Raw genomic sequence first — 20778 nt, 5'->3', positions numbered from 1 at the left:
ATCCTTTATTATAGTAGTTAAATTACAGCGTATTTATTCATGTTGTTTCTGCCGCCTGCAGAACATACAAAAAGGAAAGTATAATTTTTCAAATAATAACAGTGAAACCGTGAAAGTAAAATACTTTATAAGCCTTTTCTTAAATCAAACAACATCTTATCATTTCTAGTTTGAATGTATCTTTAGTATTGTTTTATTATATAATATAATTCTACTAACTCAAGTCAACCTATTTGTGAAAATCGGGGTATATGCATGCAAGCTTGGGTTGAATTTCTAGTGTAGTGTTAAAACCTTTCACTCGCCAATAAACTAAATGGTTTAGGGCAACTCTTGACTTTTGGCATGCTCAATTGATTTATGAGTAGTTGAAGTTCACATATCATTTACTAGCAGGGAATATATAAATGTCCATTTATGAGTTTTTTCTTACTAAAATGATGCATCCTAATATCCTATATTCTCATATTGTTGGGGGGGTACTTCTCAAATCACCCCTGCACGCACATTCTTAAAAACAAGAAGAGAGCTCAAAGTTTAAAGTCAAATACTGATGCTGAAAATTGTTGCTTCTGCTTTTGGATTATAGTACCATATTTTTTTTTTTTTATACATTATCGCGTCAATGCTTAACTTAAGTTCCTTTGAGATAATACCTTGGCGATGGACATACGGAACTCACTTTATTATTTATGAGATGAGATGAGATGAGATAGTGTTTGTGCAGTGTACACTATTGGCTTGGTTGCTTTCGTCATCGGCGTGGTCACGTAGTCATTCGTGCCACCACTTATCCCAACATTATGCATCCAACTTCAAGACCTATTTATTGCATGAACAATGCTAAACAGTACGATCATATTAAGTACGAAATAAGCACGAAATGATTTGTTTACATTTGATTGGATAAATTTAAATTAAAATGAATTTGACGAAATTTATGCGATTGTTATGAAAACTCTTTTCGTCAAAATATTGCAGTATTTGTTAGTAGCATTAAGTATTTCCCTTATTGCATTTATATCTTACTTTTAAGCTTTTTAGAAGGATAGGGTTCCATAATAATTCCTTATTTAGTATAATTGGCCCAGGCCCATGCCCATTTCTGTCTCTTTTGATTCAGTTTCAACACGGACCTGAATAAATGGTAGGTAAGGAGGGTGGCAATGTCATGGCACCACAAAAAAAGACAATGCAATTTGCAACCTACTTCGCTTGTCTTGTTTTCCTTCTATGCAAGTTATCCCCTTGGAATCCTAATTTATGTATATCTATTCATATTTGATCATTTGTTATATGTTGTGAACAATTAAATAATCGGAATAAAAAAATCAGCTCAAGAGATTAAATTGGCTGGTCCCATGAGCATGGATTTTTTTTTTCTCTTTGAAGGTACAACAATTTGACATTTAAAAAAATCCCAACAATTGTCAACAACATTGTATCACAAACAATTATGTAAAAAACAGCAAAAGGAAGACCCGCCAATCTGCCTTGAGAATGATTTTCACATTTTTTTCTTGAGCAGAGTTTTAGCCCAAAATAAACGAAAATAACATAATATATCTAATGTTGTTGCAGCAAATATTGAATAATCACGCTTGCATGATTGACACACATGCCAGTAAATTAAAGTAGGTAATGATGGGCTAGAATTGCGTCTTCAGACCTGCAGAATAAATCCTTCTTGCACAAGAAATGACTAGTTTTGTTTTCCAATTAGGCATGATAACGAAAGGGAAAGGTCGAGATCGGATTTTGCTTACGCAATCTCTCCCACTCTCCATTTTTTGTGCCCTTGCCTCACAAACTCAATGGGATATAGATTTATCCCATCCTTGCCCTTGACCCGGTTGGATTTTCTCCGTCCCGTTTCGTTCTCGATATATTTATAAAATTTTATAAAAAAATATAATTTCATATAAGGAAAAATATAATTTTAAATAATAATTATAACATATTTTTATTCAATGCAACAGTAATATAAAATTCAATTCAACAGTAACATAAAATTCAATTCAATAGTTCTATATTTTAGTATGTTATATATATATAATGATATTTTTGTAAATTAATTATTAACGGGACGGATTCAGAGACGATTCGATCAGGTATTAATAATCTCATCCTCGACTCTCTTAAAAAATCGAATCTGATCCGATCAATTCAAATTTTTTTTGTCGAAATCAGAGCGGGTCCCAGGCGGATCTCGTTGGTTTGCACCCATTGCCATGCCTAATTCTAATGTGAACCTGGATGGTATGATTCTTCACGAAATCACACAAATTAGACGATTTTAATACCATTTTGTAAAACTAATGAAAGAAAGTCGTGAGCAATCAGAAAAGTTCTCTTCACGTTCATAATAGTCCGTACAAGACAAAAGTCCCCAACATAAACAGCCGACATATACTAAATATCAACAATGGAAAGGGAAAGAAATTGTTATTTCTATTATAACATTTTTACAATACTACATAATTATGTTTCTTATAATTGAAATGAATAAAATGCTCTCATTTATTTCTTATATAAAAGATGAGGTAGTAACTAATAAGAACACTTAAAAAAACAAATAAGAAGAATTCAAATTCAAAAGACTGTACTGTCCAGCAGGATTAGCCTCTCACAATCTTACAAATGAAGTCGGATTTTTATCTGTAGAAGTGTCCATATTTATTATATACAAAAGGAAAAAAAAAAAAAAGGTAATGCTTTCCATAATTTTTCGGACTACATAATACGTATCTTTTCCCGGTTTGGAACGTGCCATTAAGAATCTTAAAAGCCCCATGCAATTCGGCCTAAGGAGATTTCTAGCCCAGTAAAAGATTGAAAATAACACAGAGAAATTGAAACAAGGGTTTTGTCAGAAGTGGGATTTGACCCACGCCCTCTCAGACTTGTTGTTGACAATTTCCTTTTAAAACATAATAAATAATACGAACAATATTCTTTTTTCGCCCCTTTCCCCGGTTACCTTTCTAACTTTTCATCCTCAATTATTTTTAATCGACAAGGTTCATAAAATCAGCAGATAACATGTTCATCTAGGTTTGATTTTGGTTACATTTATGTGAAAAATTATTATAGGTTGTACTTATTTTGATACCTCTATATTCTTAAAAAGATAAATCTCCAAATATTTGTTGAGATATTATTAAAAATATATGCAAAAATTACTTTGAGTAGCTTATAAACTAGTTTGACATATACAGACAACCCTTAAGTAATTGAATACTCTCGACCATTGTCCAATTATAAAAGCACGAATTATGTTGCCAATCATTAAAACAAACACATAATACATTAAATGCTAAGGTAAAATTTCCAAGGGACAGTGTAATGACAGTAAATTGACTAATTTGTGTGCTAGAGGTCATTTTCCATTTCTCGAGTAAGTTCATTTTAATAACAAAATATCAAAACTTGTTGGTAAATTAGCTGTCGTTTATGTTTTCTATTAGTTAGTTCTTTGACATATATTTATTGATTTAAGTATATGTACTAAAACTAAGTTGAATTAATTCATTGTTCATTCTCCAAATTTATTTTTCTCTCACTTGATATCATATAGGAACCAGTACTCCCTCCGGTCTTAAATTTGTTTTCTACTAATTAATTTCTTGACATATATTAATAAGAAACAAGTTAAAATATAAAATATATTATCACTTGTTTTTTTAATAAATATGATAGGAGATAGTATTTAACTATTTATTGATTTGAGTGGACTTAAATTGAATTGAATTCATTGATTCTTTGTTCTCTCCGGGGTCGCTGCTTTGTATCCGTCTCCTTGTTGGGCTTGAAGAGCTCCATACTTCGAGCCTGCCAGCCTGGTATGGTGGTATTCTACCAAAAAATACCATAGGTTTGGAATGGCTTTGAACCAAAAAATATATTTGATTATCAATATCAATATTATACAACACCATCGTACGACATTTAAACAACATATCCTTGAAAGAAGCAGCTAATAATTTAATAGAACCCTTTTTATGTATGCTAAGATTTATATTCATTCTCTTTCAAACTCATAAAATTTATACTACATCTCTTGTATGCCTTGAAGCGATGTTACAACAATTTGAGTCACTTTTAGTAATACGCATCAATAATTAATTTATAATCCCATGATAAATTCTAATAATACAATATTTGATATATTCTTTCTAGTACACTTTCTAGTTTTTCTTGAAATTTGTTAGAAGTTGTAAAATTTTATTTTTCTTACAATTTATTTAATAAACTTCACTCATAATTTTATAATAATTTTTAACCAATAAAAATAAAATATTAGAAAATGTGTTATTAGCACTCACCTTAACTAATATATCATAATTTTGGAAGGAAAGATTCCTAAAAATATATCCCACAGGTTTTCTAACAGAAATTAATCACTGCTAAAATTGATGGATATTTTGTATACGAGAAAAAAATATTAATATGTCAAATGATTTTTTATTTACTTTTTAATGAACCATTTTTTTTAATTTTTAACTAGATTGCCATTTGCATTTTTTTATTTTCTTTTTATTGAAAAGGATTTTATTCTAAGCCTACAAGAGTCTTAAAATTATTACTACTGGTGTTAAATAATAAATGTTACATTTAATTCAAAACTTTAAATGCTTATTTTTTTATTCAAAACTTTTATAGTATGTGTTTTAAGTGCCAATGTTATATATTAAAAAAAAACTAAAAAGAGCCGGTGTTATTGTTTACTAACAAAGTCAATATAATAAACGCTAGCCTGAGAAGAAAAAGAAGTAAAATAACTCTAATTACCCTCAAATTATGTGTCACGCTGAATTGAGTCTACTAATAAATTTGGTTAAAACACTGTGTAGGATTCTGTTTTTCACGAATAGAAAACCGGGAAACGCGATGATGAGTTTGGACCACAAATAGTAATAGCCTAATAGGTTTTTCTCCCTTTCTTTTTTTTCTTTGGTATCAGATTCATGGATAGAAAAAAAGCCTTTAACACCGGGAAGAATGCCCTGAATTATGAATCCCCACATAAAAAAGTCCCCAAAACATGTTAGAGATAAAAAGGAAGTGCCCAAAACTTTCACGAGGCTAAGGCTTCTGATTCTCAAGACGTTACAGATGCAGGCCCCCAGATTGGGATTCTGATCCAGGTGCAATGGCAAAAGGAGCAAGCGATAACGAAATGTCCTCCAATTTCTCCCTATTTTTTATCTATGCTTGTTAATTTCATCAAGTTCCGGCATCGTAATCTAAAGTCCCAAACACAAATTATGTAATACTCCTACTTGTTTAATTGTCCTGAACCACACATGCAATATTCACCGAATTCATCATAATTATGAAATGATCGATGCCCAAAAATTTGTGTGCAAGGAAAGATGACTCGGGCAATGATTCTTCATCACTCCACATTATGCTTAAGTAGATTCTACAAATAAATATATGGACACAATGGGCACATAGTTCCCTTTTAAGTTCTAAAGAAAATTATCAATCAATAATAATTGAGTGAGCGGACTTGACAATTCATTCTTTAAAAAAAGTCTAAATTCCTGTTTTGGAAGTATAGTAAAATTGAAGAATAGCTTATTCACCTTATCTGTTTAACTCTTTATGTCGATCATGTACTTTATTCACTAGCTTCTATTAATGTCTATCCTTAATATAATAGTCACTTGGCAATTAATCCCTGAAAACACACAACTATACTATTGACACAAGCATGAAAATTATGTGTGAGGGATACTTGGTATAATCGAGCAATTGATTTCCAGAATAGACATGTTGTGATGGCAAAAAATTACCTAGCATATTACTTGATTTTATAAATACCTCATAGCAAACTTCAACAAATACACACATAACATCGAATGTTTAAAGAAAAGATAGTGTGACACGTTAACATGAGTGTGCTGACACAATAGTGAAATAGAGTGTTTAAGTTAGAGGAAAAACCAATATATCACACGATTAAACGAATAGAAATTAAAGTCATGAAAAAAGAGAGTAGAAGACTAAATTTGAAAAATAATTACAGTAAAGAAACTAAAATATAATTAAACTGAGTAGGTATCCAGCATTTTGTTTAGAAGAGGAGGCATAGTATAGTGTATAAAGAAAAGCACAGTAGGGGGAATGGGGATATTTGCTACTATTTGGTTAGGGGTATGGTTATAGTCAATGTCCAAGTATTGAAACGTCATTCATTGAGCAAGAGGCCTGTGGCACTGGAGAGCGGAAGGAAGAGAGTGAGAGAGAGAGGGTTTATGGAGATATCTTCTTGGGTCTCATGGCGTGTTTTGAAGCCTATATATGCTTTTGTTTCGGGGAGAAGGTTTAGCCGCGGTTATCTTCTGATTGTGTCCGCCGCGGTTATTCTCGTCCTCGTGGCCACGCTCACCTGGGACGTCTCGCGTAAGGCCACGTGTGCCTTTCTCAGAGACCACACTGACAGCCAAGAGGACGTGGGACCTGGATTTCTGCTAGCCTTTATCATGTTGTCTTTGTGTTGTCTTATTAAAATAATAATGCATAACAATTGTGTTAATATTTAATGATGATATTTAATTTTAAAAATCATGAAAATTGTATAATTTTAAAGGACAACATAGAAAGGGACAGCAAAGAAGCCAAATTTGAGAATGTGTGCAAGGGAAGTATCCAAAGTTGTCAGACTCGTGATTCTACGTAGAATCATGGAGATTTTGTAAACTCGAATCGTAAGAATTTATTCAAATAAAAAAATATATATTAATATTCTTTTATATAAAATCATAAGTAAATATTTTAACCATAAAATAAATGAAAATAATAAACTTTAACAATAATTCAATAAACTAACATAGTTCTCAATCCACACTCAATTTAACATAAATTCATATGATACAAAACATAAGTTATTAAAATAAAAACACTTAAAAAATGAAATTACGTGCTATTTAGAACTATGTAGGTTAGGAAATGATGTTATATGTGCATCATACATCCTTACATGGTTTCATTTTCGTATATTTTCTTGTAGACTTTAACAAATGAACACTACCTATAAGATAATGCTTCAGTTAGGAAGCATCCAACAACTTCACTTTATATAATAATTTAGAGAGAGATTTCATGTAAGAGCAATAACCATAAAATGATAAAATGAAACGTTCTAGAATATTTAACCGTTTCCAACAAGTTGTATTGTAAGGAAATGTTTTCTGAAGATAGATATTCTAAAACTGAAAAAAAAAAAAACCACTGGTGAGAATGTGTGTTTCATGTCTTTCTTTGTAATTCAACTTGTCACAAAAATTTTGGTTTGAATTCCTCAAATGTAGTACTTATTCCTAGTTTATTTTTTTAAAATTCAATGTGAATTGTGGTTATATTTAGGTAGCTGATGAACTTGTGGCTGAACTTGCTGATCCAATCAATGGTGTTTCAAATCCTGACCAGGTTTAGGAGTAAATATCATAAATTGAGGAAACTAATTTTGGAATGTTAGAGTTGTTTGTAAACAACCTGTATATATATCAGATTGAGAATCAATAAGAGGCATCACATTTCATTCCAAATCTTTTCTGTTACAAACAGTTCCAAAATCCTCTAACACAACCATTGAGCATGATCTGCCACTAGACTTAAAACATTACGAGCACACTATGCAAAACACCATAGCATTTGACAGCCAAGAAAATTTAAATTTCACTTCTAATCTCTTTCCCTCTTCATAAAATCCAAATATTCCCACAAATGAAATTTCTCCACCAAATAATAAACAAGGGTAACATACAAGCACACCGCTTTCTATTTTTCTTTTATTAAGCAAGAATCGCGCAAATTAAAAGTAGGAAAACATTACAACAAATGTAAATGACTACCATTGACAATTATCAGGAAGAATAAAATTAAATAAAAAAATAACCCATAAATAGTAGAATTTAAAGATGAAAAAAAGGTGAGAGAGTAAAGGAAAGGAAGAAGAACCTTCCAGTTGAAGGAGAAGGAGTATTCGAGCTTGTGGGCAATGTAGCAAAACCATGTTGATAGCAAAACCATTGCAAACAATATTATACATAAAGAATTGAACTATGTGGAAGGGTATGAACTCAATGTATCTATAAGAATTGAACTCAATGTACAATAATGGATTCAATGTGGAAGGGTCTCCCTCGTACTAGTCTAAGTGATATGAAAGAGCTAAAGGTTTGCAAATAGTATTAAGTTTTACTTTTTTTTGGCTGAGTTGCTTATTCTTTCCTTACAATGATGCTCTCGGCTATTCAAACAGAGATGTTCTGCATACTTTGGCTTATTTATAGTAAAAGAGCTGAGCTGCCATGTATAAAGGTCATTCAAAATTGCCAAAGTAAAATAAAAATACAAGTGTGCTGAAACTAGAGATGTTTTGCCATGTTCTGCATTCTTTTCGAAGCAGCATGTCCAGCAAAATGAATGATGATAGTCATTGGTGTTGTGAGCACAATCAACCAATGAAAGATGTACAATTAAAATCGAATCACACAATCAACGAAGATGCACAATTAAAATCGAATTACACAAAAATCACTAAAATGCTCACTATTAGGTCAACAGTAAAAAAACTAAAAACTCAAGACCTCATAGTGGAAGATGCACAATCAACCAGAGGCATCTAACAACTCATGAGAAGCCTTGCAGTTGCAGAGTGAGGTCATGAAAGGAGAGGACTCAGAGGAGAAAATACCTTAGCATCGTGACATGAAGCGAAGCTTGGAGCGCGAGTGAGGACCAGCGAGGCAGCGACGACGACGGAGGACAGAGGACCAGCGATGACGAGGATCGCGACTGAGGGCTTTCAAAGTAGAACAACGACGGTGAGTAGCTCAGCTTCAGCACAGCACGGAGTCACGACTCACAAGTAAGGGAGTAACTTAGCTTCAAAATGACGCCGTTCGAAAATTTCGTAAACCCACAGACTCGTCGCAAACTCGTGAGTCTACCTAAACTCGTCCGAGTATGCACTAAATCGGACGAGTCTACTCCAATTTTGATTCTACTTCCGATTCAACTCGCCGATCCTTGATGAAATCGTAAAATCGTTAAAGTACGATTTTAACAACCATGTAAGTATCCGTTAATAACACCCTTCTTCATAATAGTAATAAATAAATTAGATAGTCTTAATTTATTTTCTTAACCTCTCCTTTTTGTAAGTTATACAAAAGTCAGTGTTTTCGTACTAATTGGGATTTGGGAGTGATATTTGTAATTTGTATATATCCTTTTGCTTACATTGTAATACAGTATGCTTAATTAATGGACATGGGAAATTTGTTTGAATCAATAATGAATGATATTTTTTGTTTAGAGTAAAATGTGTTCCTTTGTTTAATTTCTGGTGATCGCCTAGGCTTTGGCTTCGCTGCGTTCCAGATGTTATTTTACATTTAGAGACACGAAAAGATAATATGATGATATGATTAAAAAAAATACTAATAGAGTATTTATATATTCTTATATTAATTATTACTCATAACGAAATGAGAAAGCATTGGCATGTGGGTCAGTGAAGCTAGCCTAGACAAGTTTGATGAAGGTGGACTGAATAGTATAGAGCATAGACCTTTGCAACCAGAATGATACTTGTACAAGCATTCACATTGCACCAATTTACAATAGTTACTTTCAATTGAATTCATGTGTATATATTACTCATTTTTTTTTTTCATTTCAATCAACTTTAAACAATAAATCTTTATAATTGAGCAACTCTCTTTAGTTGATTCTAATGGATTACACAAATAATATTTTTATCTTAAAGTAATATTTTTATCAGTGACAAACAACTTAAAATAATTATATATGTTCTTTTTTTATTAATTTAATAATATAAATCAATATTAATAATAAGATTTTACTTTTATCGTTTATTTATGTTTTATGTGATGTAGTACAAATGAAATGGTATGTGGACATGGATAGTGGATATTTTAGTGGTGAGGTGGAATTGAATGGGTTGAGGAGTATAGCAATAGCACCCTTCATATATTTAGCGCTTTTGGGATCATTTATTTTTCACTTAGTGAGAGTATGGACTATGGACTACAAAGTCCACTGTGTCAGCTGTCATGGCCTCTTTATTGTCCCAGTTAGCTGCCCGGTTACTTTCAGTTCATACATCAATATATAAACTTTAAGTAACCAAATTCGTATAAAATTCACACTAAGATGTAGATCTAAATCAATGCAAAGGAATCTAAAATCTAAATGAGTACGGTTTCGATAAAAACAAAAATTCAAACCTAATACTCCATTTCATAATAATTAGTATAATTATTATTTTAATTTTTCAATCTAGCATTAATTAATTTTGTTTATTTATATTCTTTATAATATTAATAATATGAGCAACAATAATTATAAATAAATTAATGATGATAGAATTAATTTTGTAAAATTAACATTTTCTTTCATCTATTTATTAGTTTTTTTGTTTATATAAAACAATCTAAAACCACAATTATAATAAGAAGAAAGGAGTATTCAATATATGATTGAATTAGAGTGGAAATTTGGTTAAAATACCAATTTACATAAATTTAAATATATATCTACATTTTAAGTCTCAATGTTGAGAAATTAATTTTAGATCCAAAATCAATTTAGGATTGAAATAACTTTTAAGTAACTTTTACATTAGATAAAATAATTTATATTGAATTTAACTACTGAATTATTTTTAAAATAAAAATATGTAAACAAATTTATTTTTTGAAATTAATTTAATTGAAAATTAATTTTATAAATTTTCATCCAAACACTGAAACACACTCAATATGAAACTAATCAACTGAATCAATTTTAGTTGGTTCGTTTTGGTTGATTAATTTTTTCTCGCGACATGAAAAGTTAAAAAATAAATATAGCTATATTTTTCATCGTATGAATAAGAAGAATCACTCTCCAACACAAGCATCTCCATCAGGCAACAACAAAATTAGCAGAGGATCAAAGAAGACGCACTAAACCAGAGGCAACAGTAGCATGACAACAAGGTGCAAGCCAATGACTTAAAGGCGCACAAAGTTTTTATTTTTTATTTTGGGGGGGGAGGTTGAGTTTAATAAATGGTTATTAGTGTAAGAGTGAAATCCATTTTTCTTAAAAAAAAATATGATTTTTTTCACAAAGCATTGGTTAAGTTACTTATAGGAAGAGTCTAAGGCCGTTAAAAAAACATAAAATAAGAAGAGTCTCACATGTTTGCTTAAGACTTTTCTAAACTCAATGCAACAATTTTTTTTTAAAAGTGACTTTCATTCACGTTTTTCTCAAAGGCCGGTGACGTTGCTAAACACAAGCTATTTCACTCACCCTGTTTCCAAACCTTGGTGTTAGTGGCGCACTAAATTGAATATACAAATGTTAAATATATTGTTTTGAGTCTGAAACCCATAAATAAATCATCAAAGATCACCGAGTCACTGACGTTAAACATCAGTAGTTAACTCACTAATCACTAGCCCAGACACTTGAAAAGGACAGCAGATTAAAACGCAAATTACATGTAAATTTTGAACTCATTCTTTAAGTGCGGGTATGGGACGAGTTTTTTTAATTCAACAACAAAAAATTAACTGATCACAATTCACAGACATTGATGCTTTTGTTTATTTAAATTGGGTGATACACACCATTACTGAAAATGCAAAGCTAGCTGGACAATGCCTGAAAATGGCGCAAAATTAACTGACACCATCAACAGTTGCCATCACCAAGGTTGAGAATACTGTAATACGCACTAACACATACAATGATCTGATTGTGGTATTAATGAACTAGGACGGAGGGTTGGATAGATTCAGTTCAAATAGAGGAAGCTAATCAATCTGTAACAAAAATGTCATTGAAAATGAAAACAAAAGCTTTAAGTGAAACCATAATTAAAAAGCCTGAGTTGAACAGTAAAACACGATTAACACCACGAATGTTGGGAATGTTTAACAGTGTAAGCAGAAAAAAAATTTGAACAGAGGCCTTTCTTAGTCGGTGATTTCTTCCTTCTCTTTATACAGGTTATTAACTTAAAAATGAAAACTGGCCAAATAGTGGCAACATACTAAAGCACCACCGAGAAAATGAGACATGATACTATGCCTATAAATTTCTTTGACATATGAAAGAGAAATTACAGCTAGACGCACCAAGACTTTCTGTGCTTGTAATGCCTTTCTATAAAGCTACAGGAAAGGATAAACAAACGAAAGAAAAGAAAAAAGAACAATAAGAAAACCCAATTTCTGCCCCCCTTAACAATCAATCGTTTGAATCATATTACATCCATCTTCCGCCAGCATTTATTGAGTTCGAGATCTTCTGTTACTAAAGGATGCCAGTGCACTGACCTACTGTTGAGGATCATTTCGGGTAATAAAGCATTAATTGGAAAGGTGTGTGTTTATGAACAGTTCAGAAGAGAGGTAAAATCATAAATTAGAAGCTACTTCCATGGAGGTTGCGGATTTTTGTAGATAAATGGGTAGGGTTCCAAACCACTGTCTGGTTCTTTTCGTTTCCCACTAACCCCCGAACTGGAGGGTTGCGGCATGGATCTTACTTGCTCCTCCACAGCCCTTCCCTGAACAGGAAAGAAAAATTGCCTTGCAGCCAATGTGTCTCTATTCCCACCCTCAATCATGAAGCTAGAGTTCAGGTCAAAGTTAGGACGTGAAGGTCCAAATCCATTCAGACCAAGTTGTGTACCAGCCATGTTCATAAAGATTGGTGGCTGAGAGTAAGATGAAAGGACAGTTGATGAAGATCCACCCACTTGAGGGACAACTGGAGCTCCTCTTGAGTCCACCATGTATGGAATTGTGCCACCTGATCCGTACATGGCTGATGAAAAAGACATTGCGGGTGTCACTGATGCTGACGCCACTCCATTATAGCCAAAAACAGATGAATGATTGAAGGGTACTGTTGGGGTCATCCCTAAAACGCTACCTGCTCTTGACATTGTTAGTTCTATTGCAGGTTCAGTAGCCTTGCCATTCTGCAAAGACAACCTTTGAGGAACACATTCTTTTTTACCAACTTCTACCTTGGCACCCAGAAGAGAGATAACAGGAGCATTTGATGATTTAGAACCAAATGCATTGATAAGATGGGCAGACTTAATGGGGCCCTGGTCTACCAAATCGGTTTGAAGGCACGGCCTGTCATTCAAATCAATGTTTCTAACAGATGGCTGCATTGATGAGGACGACGATGCAGGGGATGGGCTCCAACAGCCATTTCTTCCAAGAAAGAGTTGTCCCTCCATTCTTTGATCTGAAGGTTGGGTGTCACCATCATCACCGGTACTGTTCAAATCAAATTCAAGCCTGCTTGATTTTTTAGGACTAAATTCAAATGACGATTGCCCAGAAGGCCTGCCTGAAGATTCAGCAGTAGGTTTTACATTGCCTTCTTCACCCTCAGCCACATTTAGATCAAAATCAAGCCAATCCTGCCTCTGCTTGGAAGTATCAAAGTTCATATCAACAGAAAGATTCCTATCATTATCACAATTTTTACGAGGCGACGCAGGTCGAAAGGCACTGGTGGCAGCTGACCCTTTCCATCCAAGTGTTCCCTCAAACTGCAAAGGGGCCCCAGTCAACCCAGGAGTTGGTGCAGGCCTTGAAGCAGAGACAACTGGTATTGGGGTAGACATAGTATTTACAGAAACATCCATATCATCAGCACCAACTTCATTGAGATCAAAGCCGCAGAGTCGTTTCTCTGAATTACCTCCTGAATCTTGAGCTTTTTCAGTCACCTCTAAGGACACCACATAGGGTCTGCATTCCGGCTCAGCCTCATTGTTGTCTAAAATACTCACATGCCCCTCCATTGAACATGCCTCAGTAGCATGGCTTTGTCTGGAGGAAACCTCCTTGGGTGGGACAGGAGTGAGCTCGTCCTCTTTTCTTACAGAATCTGGACTGCATGGTTGCCTGATTCTGTGTTCTGAGACTTTTTCTGAAGAACAGCTGACTTCTCTATTAACTTCCTGAGCAATTTTTCGAGCAAATTCTAAAGCATCCACAATGCCACAGTCAAGTTCATTGTCAGAACCTCTCTTGTCAATTATGTTAGAGCTTCTGAAATCTATTCCGGGTTTACTAGAATCAGAACCAATTGATGTATCTTCTTCATGGCCCTTGCCTTCCTTTGATGCTGTGACATATTCTGTTCCAAAGACAGACACGTCTAACACCTCAGTCTTTCCCAAGTTACTGTCACTGACTGATGCGCCCTGCAATGCATTAGAACAACAATCATTATCATTTTCTGTAGCTTTAAAAACTTGTGTAATGCTAGTTACATCATCTTCCCCACTCCTATCAGATGCAGGTGTCCTCATACTAGCAGAATTAGTTAAATTACGACAAACATCATCCTCATTGTGTTCAACATTTTGCTCTAAAGCTGGGTTTTTCACAGACTCTGGTGCTTTTGCTTCGCAAGCAACCATGGAAACAGGCTCAGACTCTGGCTTATTAGAGGACACAGAACAGATCTCTGGTGCTCCTAATTTTTCTGGAGGGTCATTAATGTTTTGCTCCTGCTTTTCCACTTTAGCTAAGTCACTTAACTGTACCACATCTGACTGTCCTTCAAAACTGCTTTGATTTGGAATGGGAAAGTTACAGGTTCCAGCCGAAGTGGTCTCACCTGTAGTGCATATAGGCAATCCTTCATGAGCGGGAGCAACTTCTTGAGCAGAAGATGGAACACCAGCAACATGGTTTTCCGATCCCACTTTGATGTCAATACATTCCACACTGGCAGATAACTGGAGCACATTATCAGAACTATGTACCGGTAAATTATCCGAGCTTTTCAACAGAGATTTCTCACTTCCAATTAGTCCTGATGCAGGATCATTATCATTGCCAGCTTCATTTGCAGCAGATGGCTGTGTTTCCTCCCTGACAATCTTGTCACTTGAATTGTCAACCTTAGCAAGTTCCACATCATGAGATTCAGTATCACCATTTCCAACTCCCTTCCAGCTGTCAAACAACGTTCTTGCTCTATCCTGAACCCTAGCACTATGATGGCCAAGAAGATTACTTACAGTGATGCGAATTCCTGAAGACATTGACTTCTCACTGTCTATATGCAGCTTTTCAACTGCACGTAACATTGCAGTGATTGATTCTTCAACGAAGCTGTCGTTTGCATCAACCCCAAAATCTTGGGCATCCTTTAACCATCTATTAATGAAGCAAAGTCCATCTAATTGAATAAAAAGATCAAGGCAATCTTTATTCTCTGTAGCAGCAATAGTGCTTGCAACAGCAGCCCACTGCCTTGTCACATCAGCAGCATTTTTAACCTCACTATCTTTCTCCTTTTGCATCACAGAGACCAGCTCCTGCACCCGAGAAGGTGCTGTGAGCCCATCTTTCATCTCAGACAAGGTAAAGAAATCTTCAAGAGTCATACTGCTTTACATAATCTTTCTCAGAGCATCAAGGCCATCCTTTTGGCGTGCCAGAACTGTCCTTCCCATAGAGAATTTCAATAGAATTTCTGGAAAAAAAAAAAACAGTTCACGAACAGGCACTGCAAAATCAATAAAATAATAAATGCACCTGACTTTTTCAGTCTTAAAGTCTAATTTTTTAACTGAACCACTATTGATAGTGGATTTGACAAGTTTTAGATCACTGTTACCGTGAATAAATGAAACGACAGTTTTGCAGAACATAGGGTATATCATAACTGATGTGTTTATAAAAGACCATTAATTAAAATCTCCAATTGAATATCATAGGAACAAGTAACAGAAAGTCGAGAAAACATGAAAATTCAAATAGAGGAATAATAGCCATTGGTTGGCACAACCTGTGAGCGGAAACAGTGTCAACTTAGCTGGCAAGGTTTCAAATCATGCTAGGGTCCACAATTGTTGTTATTTGTAAATACCTCCGGAAGCTTAGAGGCCTGCCCACTTCTCAGCCTGGACCCTAAGGCTATGTTTGGATTGGTGGTAGTCTGGTAGAGAATGGAATATAATGGAATGGGATGGACTGGAATGTCGTTCCTTTGTTTGGATATTTTATAATCGAGCAGCACAGATTTCATTCTATTGTTTGAGAAAGGAGGGAAACAGAATGAGTTATAACTTTTTAATTCATATATTATCCTTATTTTAAATAGATTATCTTCGAAAATCTAATGATTAGGATAAAATTTACAAATATAAAATAGTTATTTCAGAATCTACAAAATTTGTTCCATCAAGTACACCCCAGATTTGGAGGGAACAAAATTGGGGTTAAACAATGGAATGAAATGAATCATGATCCATCATTTTCCATTATATTTCATTCCAATTTTTTAAACCAAACAATGGAACAACTTCCCCTTCCACTCCATGTCTCTGCATTCTATCATCTACCTCCAATCCAAACATGCCCTAAGACAGGGCAGCCACCACTGACCCTAAATTTTTTCCTACTAAAAAACAAAGATTGGAGAATAATGACCTCTTTAGGATTGATCTGGATTAAAAAATGAAAACCATTATTATGGCCAACAGATAATACTGTTTGACACTTCGCTCAGAATAATAGAAAACTATGTGAAGTAAGTGCCATATTTAGAGAGATCGAGATTCAGACTTCAGAGCCACAAAATTAAAATGAAAATGAAGGTTCTGGTGTTTAGATCAAACACACAACTCATCAACTCCCTCCATCCATGGTTTAACAATCACATGACTTCAATTCCGTTTTTATTTATTAATTAGCATCTACACATGCAGGCAGATTTGCCAAGACAACAACTAAGTTAAAGCAGTAGGTTGCCACCAACAATATAGCAATTACTTCAAGAGAAAACCACGTTCTATGATAAATTGACTAGTGTAATTTTGTTTACTAAAATATTTAATGAATACATGATACATGGCAGTTTGGAATTGGATGACTTCCAAACCTGTTTTGCCAAGGAAATGTAAGAGTGTGGTAACTGCTAATTCAAATACAAATAATAAATTACAAATAGAAAATGGCCATTTGTAGAAATATAGGAAAGAATGAATTTATATATAGATAAAGACAAGATCAAAATTTACAGCTGACCAGTGGCCAGACAGCAAACTCTTAATTCTAATTAACAACTTATTATAATTTACAATGGACTCACTTCTTATCGATTACCCTAATTATTATAATTTTTAATTATCTCAAGAAAAAATATCGGCAACATTTTTCATCCTAAGGACCGACTTGACAGGCACAAGCTTGTGCTAGAATAAACTGTCACCTGAAACACCACTGGAATACACAACAGAAGAAATTGAAAGCAAGTTTCACAGTTTATAACTCTTCTTAGTCTAGAGTAGACTTCACAAACAAAGCTAATGCTCTTAAAAAAAAATTAAGATTCATAGCCACACTTTCTTTTGACTGGTCATAGGCACATTTATCACTTCCTAAGTTAATACACAACATCAATTTAAAGATTTACCATTATAGTAAATCACAAAACATGAAGTACACTGTATTCAAATTTTCAGAATAAAAAACTTCACTTCGTCTCTGCAAACTTTTCAACAGATTAAGCAAACCTAACAGTTATTACTTAACAAACTGGGGACAGATAAAGGCATTGGAATTGGATATATTAAGTCCTATGTTGAGCATTGAAAAGAAAAAGTAAAATATAAATAAGATTACCAGTCACTTCAACGGCTGGCACGAAGTTTCAACCATCAAATAGACCGAATTGTAACCTTCCAATCACGATCAATGAACAGATGTTACTCAATCCCTGAAACGCCCAATTCAGAAATAAAATCAGAATCCCGCACACAAAATGCAAGTAAAATTAAATAAACAACGCAGAAATTAATGATTAAGAAAAATCCAGTCCGAACCCAGAAAGTACATAACCGAATACGAATCCTTAATTTTCAACAACAGTAGCTAATAATTGTTTAATTAAAAGGGGGGGGGGGGGGGGGGACAATATCCAAAACCCTAAAAAGGAAGGTTGACATAAGATATAGAAAAACCCTAAAAGAAAAACATTATCCAAACTGAGTTGTATAAAAACGGAAAACATCGAAAGGAAAACTGAATAAGCAGCGTGTAACAATCAAAACGCGCACACATTATAGGAAAAAGGAGAAAGGGAAGGAAAGGAATTAAGAGAAGAGAATTGAGAGGGAAGAGAATGAGAACCTGTGAAGGAGAGTGCAATGGAAACCCTAGCTGCGGCTAAAGCTTGAAAGGAGTATTCTAGAATGTTGTGTGTTACGGTTCTGGTGGTGGTGCCAGCGAGCGAGCGTTGTTGTGTTGAAAGAAACTATAAGTGAGGAGGGTATGCGTTTGTATTAGTTGTTGAAAGCGCAATTGAGGATGAGAATGAGAAGAGAAGAGGAAACGTTTTTGGTTGTTTATTTGGCAGATTGATTTCTTAGGAATGGATTGAATTTAGTTCCTAGGTTGGCCATCAACACGTGCGACGCCAGAGTCTGTTCCGAGTTACTGGGGCCACCCCCCCCCACAACACTCTTCAATTTCAATCCCTTTCTGCCTTCAGACTTCACCATCCCAACCATGCTCCTTTTATCCCCAACCCGACCCGTCTCAGCTGGTGTCTGCCCGTTTATAAATCCATACAAGTTTTTCTAAGAACGCCTTTTTCTTATAAAAACAAAAAGCCCAAATTTCAGTTAATGTCTCAAAATAGGATTTTGCTACAACCACTCTCATTTTTTCTAAGTACACTCCACATCACCCATGCTCTTTATATGAAAAATGCATTCTGGAATGATGTTTAAACTTTTTTATTTCAAAAAATACTTTCTAGAATATAAAAGTTTAAATATCATTCTGGAAAGTACTTTCCAAAATACATAACAATAAATTCTAGAAAGTACTTTTTAAAATATTGTTTAAATTTTTGTATTATGAAAACTACTTTTTGGAAGTCAAACAAATTTAAAAGGGTGCTTTTCAAAATTCAATGAAAAAAAATGCTTTGCAAATATTCCAAAAAGACAATCATCTCGTAAAGTGGCACACAATGAAAACATTATAATGTGTCTATACCCCACCTCTTAACCATGTAACCAAATTACATAATATGTGTAAACTATGTATGGAGATCTAAATCTTGTGAGCATTTTTTCTAGTTTGTGGCAAAAGAACAAGGCTATCATATCAACAAAACCAAGAAAGTGAGGAAGAAAGGAAAACCAAAACAAGATATTGAATTGGAATAATAAGGGAAAGAGATAAAGGATTCTAATGAGGGGAAATCTTTTGTTGATATGGAAGGAGTGCACTATTGGGGAAATGGTTTGTTGACATGGAAGGAGTGCATTATTGAGTGTGTGATCGTGTGGGAAAGAAGAAGATATGAAATAAGAAGATTATTTAAGTGATTTAAGTTTAAAAAGAAGAAAGGGAAGGGATGGGATGGATATAGCAAGTGCCCCAAAATATTATTATTTTTTCAAACAGCCCTTTTTACTTCTGAAAAACGGTTATAATAGACAAATTCCAATAGTTATCAGATTTTTGTCAACGTACATCGAAGAATAGTGTAATTTACTTGTATTATCATGAAAACATCTCAAGGGGGTTAACAAATTGAAAGAACTAGTAAAAAAAAAAACTTGAACAGTGGGCCACCATCAAGAATTCAGAGTTCAAGAGTCCAGTTGAATGCTCTTCTTTTTGTTCCTGTCTGCTATCCTGCCCTTTCTCTCAGTTCTTGCCCTAACAATTTATAATCCTAGCATGTTAGAATTTTTCTGCCAATGAAATCTAAAATTGAGAATTTTTAATTATGTATCAATTTTAAATCACTACAATAAAAATATGATTATTTATTTATTTATTTCCTGAATCTTATTTATTAGTTTTCTTTTAATGTAAAAGGAAGTAATATTCAATTTTCAAAATACGCATCTTTGAATGTTCCTCATTTATGCATAATTAAATTGTAATCAATCTCCTCTCGAGTATTTGGTCAAAATAAATAAGGTAAATTTACTCAATCAGAATCCATGTTTAATCGAGTAAAAAAAATCCATGTTTAATCTATATTCAAAATAAAATTAACGAGACATTAATTGTAATATTTGAATTCAGATACTATTTCCTTTTTTTTTCTTAATATCTTAGAAATTAAATTATTGACTTGTCAATCTTCAAACAAAAACATTTATATTAACTGTATATACTTAACTATTTAAAAGAAAGGGGAAAAAAAACAGACCAGATCGGGGGAAAATACATTTGTTTTAAAAGTAAAATTTGGACAATGAATTCACTTCATACATATTTATAGAATGTGAGTTTAATGAGTTGACTATTAAATGACATAATATTATTTTAACAATTATATATACCCAAATTTAGATAAATCAAACATTTATGGATATATAATTTGAGTTTAATTTTGAATTTATATATATATATATATATATATATATATATATATATATATATATATATATATAGTTTTTTGGTACACAGAACTAAGAACTAAGAACAATTCACAAGATCACAAGATCATAACCTAAATCATCCAGAATGATATATATTGTTAGTGTAAAGAATTTTACACTGACAAATAATTAATCTAGCCAATTTAATCATAAATTATAACTATACATCTTATAAGTAAATTATTGATGACGATCAAGTCATTTTGATTGGTCGAAATTAGTGAAAATTTGATTAACTATTCTATTATTCGTATAACTAAACTAGTGTAATGTTCAAAAAATATTTTCTA

At 33.4% G+C, this 20778-nt stretch overlaps 1 protein-coding gene across 1 annotated transcript; it reads right to left on the bottom strand.

Annotated features, from left to right (window-relative positions):
- Window positions 1-11951: 11951 nt before the first annotated feature.
- Window positions 11952-18575, bottom strand: LOC114408569. Its single transcript, XM_028371658.1, has 3 exons — window positions 18210-18575; window positions 17703-17796; window positions 11952-15549 (listed from the first exon to the last, which is right to left on the bottom strand). Exon 3 carries the CDS (start codon window positions 15458-15460, stop codon window positions 12464-12466), a length of 2997 nt encoding a protein of 998 aa, XP_028227459.1. The 5' UTR covers window positions 15461-15549; window positions 17703-17796; window positions 18210-18575; the 3' UTR covers window positions 11952-12463.
- Window positions 18576-20778: the final 2203 nt, after the last annotated feature.

The sequence above is a fragment of the Glycine soja genome, chromosome 4 (assembly GCF_004193775.1).
Source record: "Glycine soja cultivar W05 chromosome 4, ASM419377v2, whole genome shotgun sequence".
Lineage (NCBI taxonomy): Eukaryota > Viridiplantae > Streptophyta > Magnoliopsida > Fabales > Fabaceae > Glycine > Glycine soja.
The sequence above is the reverse complement of the archived record's forward strand: the minus strand, read 5'-3'. Positions and strand labels throughout refer to the sequence as shown.